The 15,295-nt window shown below is 42.5% G+C and overlaps 1 protein-coding gene across 2 annotated transcripts; it reads right to left on the reverse strand.

Annotated features, from left to right (window-relative positions):
• Nucleotides 1-2,834: 2,834 nt before the first annotated feature.
• On the reverse strand, nucleotides 2,835-15,067 carry lclat1 (lysocardiolipin acyltransferase 1). 2 transcript variants are annotated; one of them, XM_030391750.1, is made up of 6 exons: nucleotides 14,708-15,067; nucleotides 9,515-9,682; nucleotides 8,870-9,068; nucleotides 7,792-7,938; nucleotides 6,159-6,275; nucleotides 2,835-5,200 (listed from the first exon to the last, which is right to left on the reverse strand). In XM_030391750.1, exons 2-6 carry the CDS (start codon nucleotides 9,680-9,682, stop codon nucleotides 4,674-4,676), a joined length of 1,158 nt encoding a protein of 385 aa, XP_030247610.1. In that variant the 5' UTR covers nucleotides 14,708-15,067; the 3' UTR covers nucleotides 2,835-4,673. The 2 variants fall into 2 exon arrangements, with proteins under 2 accessions (XP_030247610.1, XP_030247611.1); XM_030391751.1 differs by lacking the exon at nucleotides 14,708-15,067 and having other exon boundaries at nucleotides 8,870-9,217.
• Between the last annotated feature and the right edge of the window lie 228 nt (nucleotides 15,068-15,295).

The following is a 15,295-nucleotide window of genomic DNA, read 5'->3' on the forward strand; positions in this document are numbered from 1 at the left end:
ATCACCATGTTTAATCTGTGTGAATGGATCTGGGGGATCAGAACCGGATCCTTGTGCCTGTAGGTGGCAGCAGGACACTGAGAAACCGGATGATCTCTGAGGATGTTTTCCCTTGGTTGCCTCTGACGTGAGCCTGCTTGGCAGTGTCTGTCGAGCCCCACTGCAGTCTGAGTGTACATGTCAGTGATATTACTCTGAGGCAGAAACATGAATTAAGTGTACTGCGCTTGAATAACTGTCCAAATACAGGCAAATACTGAATGAGCTGTTTAGGAAAAGGCAAACAGTTGTGACAAATACATACCACATCAACTATAAAGTCCATTCTGATCCGATTTATTCAGGACTCAGGAGTGTGAATCACCCACGGCGAAGAGGTTTTGACTGCATTCGGGGGTTTTATAAATAGGCAGTGACGATCCGCTCCTAATCCGCCCACTAATATTGCAGTGCTGAGTTATTTATAGCCCTGATCCTGTTGGAAGGCTTCTTTGTGAGTGTGTCTGTGTCACAGTGGTGGAATCAACAAACAGATCTGCGTTTTTCTGCAGTCACTCCTGGAGGCGACCAACACGCAGCACTAAACTTAGCTCGCACAAATATTAATTAAAGGCCGTCTGAACAGACGAACTGTTCTGGTCAGTGCTATTTTTGTGTCCACCGCAGTTGCTTTTTTCTTTTCCCCGGGATTTAGAGCATTAATGGATCCGGAAGATTGATGCTTTTATGACCATATCTAGAGCCATTTAAATGCCGGACATGACTCGGGGCAAAAAAAGGAGGCTCCATCTCCACAGAGCTCACTGGCCTGCTTTATAATTCATAGTAGTCTGACTTTGTCCCTGCTTAACCTTAGGATTATCTGCTGTCTCTATTGAAAAAGCCATCGGGGCTGATAAGGATAATTACATTGCCCTGTTGATCCTATTAGCCTGCATGTAATTGGATAGACGTGGCACAAATCTACGTCTGAAACAATCTTGACGTGAGAGAGAGATTTTTCCTCTACCTTTAACTTCCACAGTGCCTTTGAGCAGGACTAGGGGACATTAAGATTCCCTAAAGCACGGCTGCCAAAAATCGGGCAATATGGCATGTAGAATTTTTTCGAATCTCCAAAGCGTTTAAAGGTCCAGTATGTAGGATTCAGTGGCATCTAGCTTTAAAGTTTTGTTTACTGAAACCAACTGAATACCCCTCATCTTGTTCTTCTCTACAGTGTTCAGTGTTTAAGGGATCCTATACATCCATCCTGCTATCCTAGTCTTTTAGGGCCATATTTGATGACAGGAAAACTAGTGAAGTATGGGATGATGTCTATGTGCATCATCCGTCTCCTCTCCACCCACAGTCAAAACCTATCAGAGCCAATCTGAAGTTATATCCAGACGCAGATGATAATTTGGGAAGACAAAAAAAAAGGAGCCAGGAGTATAATTGCACCCTTAATTGGCCCGTGATTCATCGTCCCCAGACAGCTATTTTAGTTTATCCTCGCCTTTTGTCTGTCTCTTGATTCCACGGGATGTCAGCACTACGCCCCCTCACTCTATCCTCTGGGGATAGCAGAGATATAGGATGTAGAAATAAACTTCTCCCTTCACACACCGAACACACACACACACACAAAAGGAGTGACATCATTCTGTCAGCGGGAGAAAATAGCATGCTTTCCATTGACATCACTCCACATCCCGTTGCTAGGCGACAGGGGAGTCAACATTAGTTACTATGGCGACTGCTCTTCACCTTCAAAGCTCCTGACCTTTTTGGTTGACTGTGGCAGACCAGAATATGTGCATGCGTGTGTGTGTGTGTGTGTGTGTGTGTGTGTGCGAAAAACAGACAAGGCAAGCCGAGGCCCTGGTGTTGTGCAACATGAGCATTCAAGGTACTGTTGACTCATTCACTGCAGTGTGGTGATGATGGTTTATAGTAAATTCTGGATTAAAGGACTGCAGAGACAATTGTGCTGCAGCGGCTTAAAGTGTCAGAGTAAGGAGCATGAAAACAGCGGAGGAGCCTTGACGACTACACAAAAGAAAACCTACCGTCGCAACTCCTGCGTGATGCGATATCATCACAATATGTCAGCCACATCTCGCATTTTAAACTGGTGTTACCCTCATCAGTTATCAGTGTTTCTGCAGCTTTTTAAAGGTTACGTTAATCAAAAAATTAAAATTCAGTTATCTAATCATCCTCATGACGCTTGAGAGTTGTGTGACAAAACATTTCTGTAGCTTCAGAACTTAACAGCATTGCAGCACTCCTGACCAACTTAAGTAGATGGGGACGAAAACGTAAAAAAAAATAAAATTAAAAAACACAAAAATATAAGTGACGTCTTTTCAAATTCATTTGGGATGTCGGGGCTTCTGGTGACCTGGATTACACCAGACAACTGCATGGAGCCATTTGTAAAATTCAAGCAATTTTAACTTACCTTAAACAAAAGTTTCCAGACTTTATCATCATTTCGAAACTAGAATGTAATTATTATAGAGGTTGCTTGCATATTCTCAGAAGAAATGGTTGTTCTCATGAAGCCAAGTTTACGCCAGACAAGACAGAGCAAAACATCCCCTTGTCATTATTGGTCCACCATGTCAGTCAACCAGTCAGGTTAGCTCCAAGTCAGGCGTGAGATGCCAGGAGACAACGAAGTATGACTACAGGTTTGTTTCATTTCAAATATTCAAAGATTTTCTGGTTCACATGAGTGATGTATGAACCTTGTATTACATCATTTCCTCAATAGTTTAAAGAGACTTTACATGTAATATCAGTAGTAAGTCCCCAAGATTCAAGAAAACAATGACTGGAAACGTGAATGAGTTGATAGAGTATATTTATTTATATATATATTTCCTCCTTTAAGAGCCTGACTCGAACAGTGTCCACTGCATTTACCTGAGGACAGTGACTTTGAAGAGGTCCAGCATCAAAAAGTGATTGTAAAATGGGCAACAGAAAACAGCACGGGTGACAGAGTATAACATGGAGATTCTAGCTGGTTCAGGTTTTTAAGGAAACTGAAATTGTACCATGTTTGGTAAATTACTACATGCTGATGATAAAACTGGTTACTCAGCTAGATTCACAGTGACTGGAAACAGCCCCATTTACACTTTTAACTACAGGAGCTTCAGATTCATATAAACAAATAAAGAGGTCTCAGTCAACCTTCTGACGCGTGGTTGACATTTGTCAAACAAAACGGGGCTGAAGTCAGCTAGATCGTACATTGCACAGTGTTACATAAACTGCTAAAGACTGTCTGACACATGTTTCCTGACCCACAGAATTCACAGGGTTTGAATGGTTTTGAGTGGCAAGGTTAGTCAGTGGCTAAAAGTGTGGCTGAAGCGCCACTCCAATCTTGTTTCAATTTCTGTCCTTTTTTGGCACAATTGGAGTCGCTTTCTCAGCTGTCATTTGCTAATTGAGTTTAGCAGGCGCATCAATGCCAGTCCTCTAGAGAGGGACACAGGCAGAGGTGGGCATTACAGGGCTTTTTTGGATTAGGTTGAGTTCAGGGCCAGTTTTCCACTCCAAGTCTGGTCCTCTGTGCCACCCAGCACATCGAGGGGTAATGTTGTCCCAACAGGACATTCTTCCACCCCAGCACCACCCACATCCTGCCTGTACAAGGCATCCCTTCACTCCCAGAAAGGGCACAAAGCTCATCTGCTTCGACGCTTATCAACACTTGAGATCTTTGATCTGGATGAGCTGATGACCACAAGCGTTACCTCAGCGTGGCTGTCTTTCCTGATAAAGACGGACTACATTCTGTTTGGTTGTTGTTTTAAAATCAGACCTGTTTTTCACACCTTTGGCTTTTACGGAAACAAGCTGAATAACATATTTTTTATGTTTACAGACCTATACAGTAATAAACATTGTCACAGGAGTTATCTCTAAAGGACTAACTGGGAAAGGTCAGTTCCCCAATTTGTATAAAAGGGTAATTATACCCAATAAAAGGTAAACAATGGTACACATATATACCTGTATATTCCTTAATAATTCTCTGTGAATTACATCAATCCTTTTCACACCTTGCTAGACCAGAGACTTCTAATGGAACCGATTAATTTAACTAGTCCCATCAGTCTAATCCAGCTAACTACTGTGCTGATTTGAATATTGGTTAGAGTCAAGTCATCATATGTACAGCTTGTCTGTACTATGGCTCTGCTCCATAACTTATAACACCGATATAAAACAAGGGCAACACATACGATTACAAAGACATGGCAACTGCGTAAAACAAACACTGAACAGCATTGGTTCATGAAACAATGAGGTTCTGAACAAACAATTATAATAAAACATAATAACATAAATGGCTAAAATGTATGGACAGCAGGCTAAATAACAGTGATTATACAGGTAGAGACATACAAGTGAGACATTATGTGTGCTGAATTCCTTGAATCCAACACAGATAAATGTACACAACATTCCTCTTTTTCTTCTTCAACAGAAAGATAAGCTCTTTCCACTGAAGCCATGCATACCGTCAGGAGGTCAACTCATTACTCCCTTTCTAAGGCATCAAGCACCAGGTTCCTCAAAAAGGACCCTCTAGCCCTCCTCAGGACAACTGAGTCCTCAGTGTCCGTGCTGAACACATGTCATTGTCCAGTCAACCCTGTCCTCCATCCTCACTGCATCTTCCCATCCAGCACCTTACTCTTCTCACCCACATCAGCGGCCATGGACTTCCAGTATCGATGGCAAGACAACTCCAGCAGCTCCAGCCCTCCAATAAACTTCTGCTGGGCCACAAACACTCCAACCACGACCACGAAGTAGAGCCTGAATGGAGCCCACAGCCACAGGCCGGTGAAGCACAGAGCAATGAAGCTGGTCCAGTAGAGTAGTGAGGCTGCTTTGATGAGAGCCACTCGCAGCTCTGTCTTACAAGGGGGCACTCGAGCGACACCTTCTCTATCAAAGCCCCGGGGCTGGGCTGAGTAGAAGTCCCGCAGACGGATCTCCTTCTCAGCCCAGCGCTCTCGACACCAGGACTCCAGGTCAGAGGAAGAGGCAGGAAGTGAAGCCACTGGGTAGCGGTGGACGTGGAAGTGGATCTCGCGAGGGAAAAGGCCCAGGATGAGGTGGCGTTCTGTCTGAGGGATGTTTTTGGGGTATGCCACTGTAATATCATGGACGGCATCCAGGTTGTCTCCTAGGAAAAGGAACATCATTTTAAACAAATTATCAAAGGAAAGAAACTTGCTAATTTAAAAGTCTAATCTAACCAGAACAAGACGTTAAACTGAACTATTTACTTTCTGTAAACTATGTAGTTTCAGACATGACGGCATGATACTGCAGGGAGATTTAATATGATCCCTTTTCCACATCCACACTTGTAATTAGAACTGTGTTATACACCCTGCAAAACCCCTGCTCTTAGCTCTATTACACATGTGCCTCTAATTATCCAGGATCTTAAAGTTTCATCCCCTCCCTGCCATCAAAACTACCACAAGCTTCACACCATCATCACTGATCTGCAGTGTCCTTATAACACACAGACAGAGCTGAATTAAATATCAAGTGGACAGGATGACACCTGCCAGCGCCTGCTCCCGTACAGCTCGGCTTCACCATGGTAAAAATAGAGCTGAGAGGGGCACAGTGGACTTGGACAAAGAACAACATGCACAGCATGTCAGTCAGCAGCGCAGAGAGAGGGAGAGGAGAATTAGCCAAGTCTGGTGACATCACATTGATTCACAACACCTGCTTGGAGAGTTAGTGCCGTGCTCAGCATCCAGGGTGGGTGGGAGATGTGACAACAGGGCCAGAGGTGGTATTTAAGAACCCTGGAGGGCTGCCAGAACTAGCTCATAAGGAAACATGAGAATCTCGGGGGTGTTGTAATGGCTGGCAGGAGGATGAAGCAAAGGTCTGCGAAAATAACAGGTATGATTCCTCCTCTACAGACAGCGTCAGTGGATTAGCTACAATCATCATGATAGCATGTCATTTCCCCCTGGTACTGCTGATAAAATATTTCCATCACCATGACAGCCTTTGAGTCCTACTTATTGTCTTTGCGGTCAAATAAACACACACAGCACACATGCTCAAACTAACAATAACATTTGATGATTGGCTGAAGTGGATCACACCACTACCTTTTCGTAGTCTGTCCACAATGAAGGTGAATCCAGTGGTGCGGGGATGCAGCACATACTCAAATTTTGGCAGGCTGTTTTGGACAGCAAACGCATCACTCCTTGCTCTGGTATTTTCTGCAGGAGACACAGACACATGATAAAACCTCTGGCATCTACAATGACCACATACTGTCGGGTTAACTTGTAAACTACGTTACACGTGTATGTTTCATGTGTTAACCATTACGATTGGGGAGAATATACATTTTAAGTTGCAGGTAAGGAGAAACACCTATGTATGTTTACTTATAAAGGCACAACTGAAAGCAAGATTAGACTGATTGTGTTATTTTAATGGTGAGGGCTGCAATTAATGATTATTTTTAACTTCAGATAACTGGTTCACTGTTACTTTCTTGATTGTTTTGGTGCCAGTAAGTAATGTAAAATGTGTTCCCCAAAGATTAAATCTAAAAATGTAGACTTTTTACTCGACAGCTACCGACCCAAACACTATCTCCACCATCTAATTTCTATTGTGAAGAAAATAGCACTAAATGTAAAGAAACTGTGCAAGAAAAGTTAGTGCATATAACCTCCTTAAAAGACTTTAACAAAAAGTAGAGCTTCATTGAAAAGAGATACAATTGGAAAAAAAAATCTGTAAACGATTACAAAAATAGAACTGTTATACAATAACAATATTGGTCACGAGATATGACCACACTCATGAAATACATCCAGTGACAAATGCTTACACATTTGTAAAAACCACCGGGATGTAAACACAGGAAAGATGACTGTTTATTAAGCAAACATTTCCCGGGAACTTGTTGCAGGAACATGTAAACTATACCATGACTCATTAGTCATATTATGTAACAAGTAACTGTGGCCAGCTTGTAGGACAAAAAGACTATGGACAGACCTTTGTTGATCAGGCCTCTGCTGCAATTCTTATACAATCTTTCATTCAATTCACACAGGCTCTGTAAGCTTCAAAAGGGGTCATGGAAAATTGTAGAGGGGCTTACGCGCACCCTGGACCTGATCCTGTGAATGGAGGTCTGTATGTCAACTCTAGAAGAGTTATTAGGAGAGGGAAGTACAGGACAACTTCAGCACACACCGTATACATCCCCTTGTTTTTGCGCCAAACTAAGCCTGGAGGTTTAAGAGGCTTAAACGCAGACGTATGTTCACATCCAGGGGCACAAAACACAACACCAAAAGTGTAACAATCTTTAAAGCTCTAAATCTGCCAACTAATTATGACGCAACTTTACTGTGCCGCCCATGACATCATGGTATGCAAAGAGAGGTTAAGCTTCCCCCAGTAAAGTTACTCGGGACTTTGATTGGCTTAATGGTGATCTGCGAGGGCTTTAGACACTGGTGTCGCTGTTGCTCGGATTGAAACATCAGAGCATTCTTGCAGAAATGGCTGTGTTGAGTGTGCGTCAAGGGATCTGGCTATGCCTTATCACTTTGAAATTGTGTTTGCATAACAGTGTCAGTGAGAAAGTGTAAGACAGGTGCCACACTGAGCTCTGAAGACTGGTTGGAGGGTAACAAATTCTGAGATTAGCAAGTGATACTTAGGCAATCTGTCCCATGAATGGATGGAGATGTTGCATTATTTGCTTCTCACCAGTGAGGTCTGTGCCCTCTGGGAACAGGAGCAGCTGCAGTGGCTCTCTGATGTCACAGAAGTAGTCCAGCATGTTCTCCATGTGCCTCTTGTCGTCCACCCAACGACGCTGAATGAAAACGAAGCAGGCCACCTGCATTGCCCATCCTGGAAATAACATACAATATCTTAATTACCTCTCATGCTCAACTCATTTTTAAAGTTTTATTCAGACCAACTTGGGCATTGTAGCAACTAGCCCAGGAGGACACAACTAGGAAAGGATCATCATTTGATCCGTAAACTCCACCTGGATAGCGGCCGCATTCCAACTGCCAGCTTGAGAGCAACAACTCCTCCTGAGAGGCTTTCTCCCTCTGCAGCAAGTTTGCAGAGCATTTCTCTTCCCTACCAGTGCAGTCTCCTGGCAGCACAATGTTGTTTGAGGCACCAGGCAACATAATGAAAACTCAGAGCAAATTGGCAGACCTCTGAATCTTTGTGCATGTCTATTTTTTGGCCATTATGACAGCATCTGTTTCACTCTCAACAATGACAAGTGTCATGTCAACCGGTGCTTTTAAAAAAACCTGAAAAACTTAATTTTCAAGTGTGTAGCAGGCAATACAGGTAGTAAACAACACTGCGGTTGACCAGACAGTTTGATCACTGGCTTATATGACTGGCAGCTGCAGCATGACAACAGGTTGCGTTTCTTAGAAAGTTGATTCCATTACATTTTTTTGCTGCAGGCACCGCCACAGCATACACACAATATTAGTCTGAATACTTTCCTAGAGCCTATGTTTCTGAGAAAAAACATCAGATTGATGGCCTTTGCCATCAGAGTACCAGTGCTCTGCCTTTGTAAATCATCTGGAAATGTAAACTGTAAATGTAAATGAATGTAAATGTAAATGTAAACTATTTTACCTCTTTTAAAAGTAAGCTGCTTTGCAATTACATAATACTTTGTAAAATACATATTATATTATGCAGAGGAGTTCAAGTCTGTGTGTGTGTGTGTGTGTGTGTGTGTGTGTGTGTGTGTGTGTGTGTGTGTGTAAACGAAAGGAAAATGCATCCACTGTATACCTACCAAAGCCAGGCACAGCCTTCAGGCCAGCCTTCAGGCAGATCTTCTCCAGACGAAGGTAGCTGTACCTGAGCAGGCAACACCACAGGAACATCCAGTCCAGACGTGTACGGTGGTTCATGATGATCACACTCCGCTCCCCCGGAATGAAGCCATCACCCGTTATCACCACCTTCACCCCAAACACCAGCTCCAGCAAGGACTACAGAAGGGAGAGATGTCGGGATGCAGGGGGGATGAAGAAGTGACAGAGGGAAGAATGTAAAGAGGCAGTGAGAAAATGGAGAGGTGGATGATCGAGGGGAGACAAGAATGATCATTTAAAAAGGATGTAGAGGGAGAGAGGAGGGACTGGGAAGAGAAAAGGTGGAAAGATAAATTTAAGAGAGAGGCAAGAGTGAGAGGAAAATAAATTAATAATGCTGTCAATCCATGTGGTCACTGTAAACAAGATTTGCATAATTTTTGTTCAAGGGTAATCCGAGTAAATTAAGTTTACTTCAGACAAAAATAAAATCTTATTTAATAGGGAGACATAAAATAGGCTGAGATGACGTAGGTTTTGGTGACTGCGTCAAACACAGCTAACTTAAGACCATCTGGCACGCTCAGAAGTAGGCTATGTAAAGGCTAAGCTGGTGTACACACCACAGGCAGGGTGAGCCAGGTAGCCACGATTCGATCGGTGATCCAGCGGTACCACGCGGGAGACAGCAGCATGAGGGGAAGGACTGGACCCAGCATGAAGACACTTCCAAAGAAACTACCCAAAAACAGGGTGACAACAAAGTACAGGCCCCGCACCGAGACAGCCATCTGTGGACAGATGAACAACACAGATTAGATTAGGTGGAATATAAATCATATATAAATAAATAAAGTGGTCTTGGAGCCGTCAAAGCGTGAGTTGTACTATGAAAGGGTATCAAACATGATGATGTTTATGGAATTTATTCCTGACTTGGATTTCCACTATGGAAACGAGCTGAAGTGGAGCGTCTCGGTAACATGAAACAAACGGGATTATCGACAGTCTCATCAATAGCAAAGACTGCTGTTCTGTTGTTCCTCTGACATATTTTCCCACAAACAGTGGAAAATCCAGGGCAGACATTCCTGGTGTGGAATGTAAATAGGGGAACCTTTCTGACTGTAGCTAACAAATTGTGGGTGCATGGTCACTAAATCAAGTGTGGCTGTGGCTACAAAAGTATTTCACAGAATTTAAAGTCTGTACAGAGGCATTAACAGTTTCTGATATTCTCAAAATGAGGACAGTTGTAGTAAAATGCCCAAGCTACATCCTCTAAAGCTTAAGTTATGACAGTTATATTTGAGTTTCATCGACCCTGATATTAGGAGTGAAACTACATTACATTATAACAGACTAACGAAGTAATACGATGCAACCATATAATCCTTTGATAAATATGGACATGAATGAATTCACTACACCCTTGTTTTGATAATTATCCTTAGTACTATGATGCATTACAAGCCTCTACATCAATAATCATTTACAGTGATGTAAGTATTTAGAGGCATTTTTTAAAAGCGCTGATGACGCAGCGACTCTGAAAAGAAATCACACACACGTATAAACATCACAAACATTAATGATCTGGATACATGGAAATGGAAATTATTTTAAGTAGATGGAATGCTGGTTATGGACGTCCATAACATAGCAGAAATACCACGCGGTCATCGGATGCCTGAGGGGAAGTGAACTGAGCCTGTGAAATACAAAACCAAGTAACGGGACCTTCAATTGTCCATGACATATTATACAAGTTTACAGGGCTCATCTGGACATGCCAATGGGAATCCCTTCTCATTTCAATGACATCAGTGGTGACCACTTCAGCTTTCAGTGGTAATGTCACACCTGTGGAACATTTCCCTTTTTAAAATCCCCACATATGGTACAACCACGCAGGTGTTTTTCACTTCCTAGACTTACACCGAAAGATATAAAGGCAGCACATGCACAAATCTCCAGGAAAGAGCTTGCAAAGATCAATTTCACCAATGCAGTCTGGCTATGTGAACAAGTTAACCTTTTGGTTAACAGGAAATGAACATGGGATTAAAAAGACACCAATTAACATCCCACAATCCAATATACAGATCATCTTAAAAAATAAGAAGATTTAAAATAAGCTGAAATGGTAAATTTCATACAATTATTAGTTTAACTTATTTTGCCTGATTAGACATCATTTAGGGCATTTAGCAGTCGCTTTTGTCCAAAGCGACTTACAATAAGTACATCTGTCACAAGAAACTGTCGATAAAGTAAAAAAGAAAAGAAAGAAAAAGAAAAAAGAAAGAACTTCTCAGAACTGTGTGCTCGACTGGAAACTCCTTCCATCATTTTTTATTTATTTTGTTGCACCTTATTAGGACTTTGGTGACCTCATGCAACTCCTAGTATGGCTACAACAAACCTGAGAATAGGTCTCAGTCACTAGAATGATGTATTACACCTGTTGCGTGCAAGGTCTAGGACTGCTATTATTCTTACTATTTTTCTCAAATACATGTCCGAACATTTTGAAAATGTTGCTTCAAATGCTTTGTTTTGTCCACAACCCGAAGATGTTCAGCTTACTGTCACAGACGGGTAAAAATACCAGAACATATTCACATTTCAAAAGCTGGAATCAGAAATCTTAAATCCCTCAAAAATGACTGAAATGGATAAATCAATTATCAAAACAGATAGCAATTAATATAACACCCAAAAAGATCAATTTACTTCCATGGAGTCAAACCAAAACTATAATTGTAGTGCAAGTGGATGAAAAACACTTTCTACATAGCATCCAAGAGAACCGCATCGTTTAAATGTCAAATATTTATATGCTGCGCCTTTACATGCTGAGTCACATGATATACTGTATTTTACACTTTTAAAAACAGTTAAGATATATTTTCATTAAAGCTGCATCTGGATCTAGTCTATGTGAGTAGATAAGAAGGAGATCAACTCTGAGAAACATCACACATGTTCAGAAAAGCTCAATAGCAAGGTTTTTAAATATCCAGATTCACTCATCTTAAACTTAGCCCTGGAGGAAGTAAATTTTAGCAGGTCCCACGAGAAAAAGGTAACAAGGGGAAGTACATCGAGTCTTGATTTGATTACACCCTGACCTTGCTGACACAGGGAGTCTGAGCTGATGCTACACAGAGAATTTTCGTCCAGCACGTGTTTTCCTCTCCTGTATGAACTGCGGCTCTCACCTTTCCACCTCAATTACTGTTATGATTGCACAAGCCTTCAGTTCACACACTACCTGCCCCCAACACTCCCATCGTTGACACCCTCTGTGGCACCGTGACGCAGCAAAAAGTCTCACGGCGGCGGCCAAAGTGGCTGAAGGTGCACTTAAAAGAAGCAAGCCTGTTTGCGTGCATGATTATGCTGGCAATAAGGGTTTAAGGGTTACTGGTTATAACGACGGAAAATGTGAGGCATGAGCGAGGTGAGAAAAACAGGCTTGCTCAGCACAATTGCCACAATTAGGCTGCGTCCCCACGAAAACAAGAAACACACCCTTGGGTGGCTGCTGGAACAATCAGACGCGCCTATTCATACATACAGCAAAAAGGGCACCTGGAACCAGAGATGTGATAAGTGAATGGAATTATGGACATTAAAGCGTTAAATAAACATGTTTTTCTTCCGCTTGGCGTGAACACCTGGGAGAGAACACTATTTATTTAAAGCATCCGCGGAAACACTTTTTGTTCCCGTACTTCAAAGCACGAACCACTTGTGAGGCTGATGCAGTCCCATCCATTTGGGTCGGTTCAACATTTATCTAATCACCATAGTAATGACTATGAAAGCACTTCCCCAAACACGCCGCCACACGCAACGTGCAGCATACTCCACATAGTCCGAGTCTGAATTATCTGGCAATTGTTTTGCATTCCTGACTTTAAGACAAGACCAGACATCCCAGCAGAGCGAAGCGGAGTGAGGAGGTCAAGCATGTCTAGGCTAAACAAAGAGCTTAAGTGGTGTGTATGTGTGTTAAGAGACAGACGGAGTGGGAGAGACAGGAGGAGAAGAATGAAATACATAATGCTGTAAAATTAATTGCAGATACATTTTTAGTGCAGCTCTGTTTTACAACCTGGCCCCTCAAGTGGAGAAAACAAACCTCCGCCTTACTCTCCAACTTGCTATAATAACCAAAAACATAGCCGCCCTCACAATTTAATTTAATTTGATTTGATTTCATAAGCTTGCAGACTCTGACACAATGTTTGTATAACAAGTCTGTGGCTTCTTAAAAAGCTTCACTGAAATGTCTGGACAAACAAACAGGCGAAATAGCAAATAAATTAAACATAAGAGGCGAGGAATAAACTGGTCACCAGCTAATGGCTTGACAACTACATAATTCATCAATCTGCAACAAGCAGTAGAGAGTAGAGCATTAATACTGTACCTGACCCAACCCAAACGGGCTTGTACTTGACAGGCCGGGCAGGACTCGGACAAAACTATTCCCTAGATAATTCTCTTTGGGGTCCAACCACATTCAAGCAGCACCACAGGCATGTGTAGTAAGGCTGCAACTAAAAAATATTATTATAGATTCATCCTCCTGATTTTCCTTATGATTAATCGACTTCCCGTCTAAAAACTGTCAAAGAAAAAGTGTGACATTCATTGAAACCTTTATTTATACTCAAACACGCACTGATGTTGCCTCTCATACCCACATCTTCAAAATACTGATTTTGTCCCACCAACCGTCCAAAACCCCCAATACTCTTCATCTAATATCATGATAAGACATAGGCAATTTATGTTTTTCTAATCGACCAATGGATGAATTGAATCGTTGCAGGTCTTACGTGTTGTGCACGCATACAAACTTGCACAACGTTGGTGGGGAAACGACTGCAATATAGCTTCTGCAACCTTAAACTCTAACAGTAATCCCAATGCAAACAAGAATTTGAATAGGATAAGGAAGTCATTTTGTTTACAAGAGACTTACTTTTCAAAGCCTCTCAGTACATGTGTCTGAACAGGTCGGGGTTTTATTAACAGTGGCAGCTTCATAGTAAGCCTATGGATGAGTAACGAGCTTAGGAGCAAGGTGCATGTCAGTGGTTGCTTCATGCACCACCCTCCCATGGCACCGCATCGATTAATGCAATAACTGAATGATGAATGAACTTGCATGGTGGAAACAAGGGTCTAAACCACGCCTCGTTTGTGCAACCTAACCAAGCCCAATAAAATAAGCAGCTAGTGTACCATTAATTGACGTGTACACATTGTCCATAACTTCCCTGTGTGTGGGGCACAAGACAGAGCAAGGACTTTAACCAGAAGGACAACATGGGTTCATCATCGTTTAACTTTAAGTCAACAGGCACTCTTACCGAGATTTTCCATGATCTGTCTGTCTTGGCGAATAATTGCTTGTCCCTTGTCTCACATGGAAATGAGTGACAACCATGCAGATAAACAGTGGTGGCATAATACTGACTGGCTAATGTAAAAGCTGCTGCTGTGATAAGGCTGGATTGTGACCACCGTAGCATTTCAGACATTATCTCATCATCGGAAATAAGAAAACCTGCTGTCATTTTAACCACAATGTCCACTTGAGACGACAGGGTTAGCTGCTTTCAGTGCAGTCTCTGATTTCAGGTGCAGTTACAACAACAACGTGCATGACAACTTTGCAAGCCAAATCTCATATGAGACAGAAACTAGCCTGTGTTAGCCGCGGCTATCATGGGCGCCATAATTTACCATCTACTGTCGGATAATCGACCACACACTATCGGTGACAGCATACCCACCTTTCCCGTTTTTCCTCCAGAAGTTAAGTTTGTCTTAGGTGAGCTAGCTCTGTTAGCTCCGATGAGTCCAAATGCTTGACTGCGACATAGCAGCTCAGCTAGCAGCCTGCTAACGACGGCTAACTAGCAGAAGCTTATCAGCAAGCAGCGTTGCAAGCCCTCAAAGCTGACGCTTCCTGATACCTTGCGGCGAGCTGCACGTCTTCCAAGAGATATCAGTCGAGCCAACGACAAGTCCGCGACAGCTTCTGTTTCTTTAGTTGCATTAAACGTGACTAACTATGACTGCAGCAAAAGTGTAGCCGCCTTACCGTTCTGCTAACACGACCTCTCAACTTGTCACCTCTCACCTGTCGTGCGAGCCGCGCGCCGACAGGGGGCGCTGCTCGTGCAAGGATGCGTGAGAAGGTGGCGGATGGGGCATGCAGAGCAAAAGTTAAACAGGGCGATACTGAAAGCGGTTTATTTTTGACATGTCTGTCGTGACTGCGGTTGTTGTAATCAAATGAACCATCATTTGCACTCGTCAAGTCTTTTGTAGAAGGCGCAAAGGGAGAGAGTTAGACAAAGGAGGAAAAACGGCATGAA

This window comes from Sparus aurata, chromosome 16 (genome assembly GCF_900880675.1).
Source record: "Sparus aurata chromosome 16, fSpaAur1.1, whole genome shotgun sequence".
Lineage (NCBI taxonomy): Eukaryota > Metazoa > Chordata > Actinopteri > Spariformes > Sparidae > Sparus > Sparus aurata.

Excerpts from the sequence above, each read along its gene's own strand:
- lclat1 (XM_030391750.1), bottom strand. The coding sequence starts at position 9,682 with ATGGCTGTCTCGGTGCGGGGCCTGTACTTTGTTGTCACCCTGTTTTTG. Across the intron at positions 9,069-9,514 it reads CCTGGCTCACCCTGCCTGTG|TCCTTGCTGGAGCTGGTGTT; the intron begins GTGTGTACACCA and ends TCCCTTCTGTAG. Across the intron at positions 6,276-7,791 it reads AGAGGGCACAGACCTCACTG|AAAATACCAGAGCAAGGAGT; the intron begins GTGAGAAGCAAA and ends TGTCTCCTGCAG.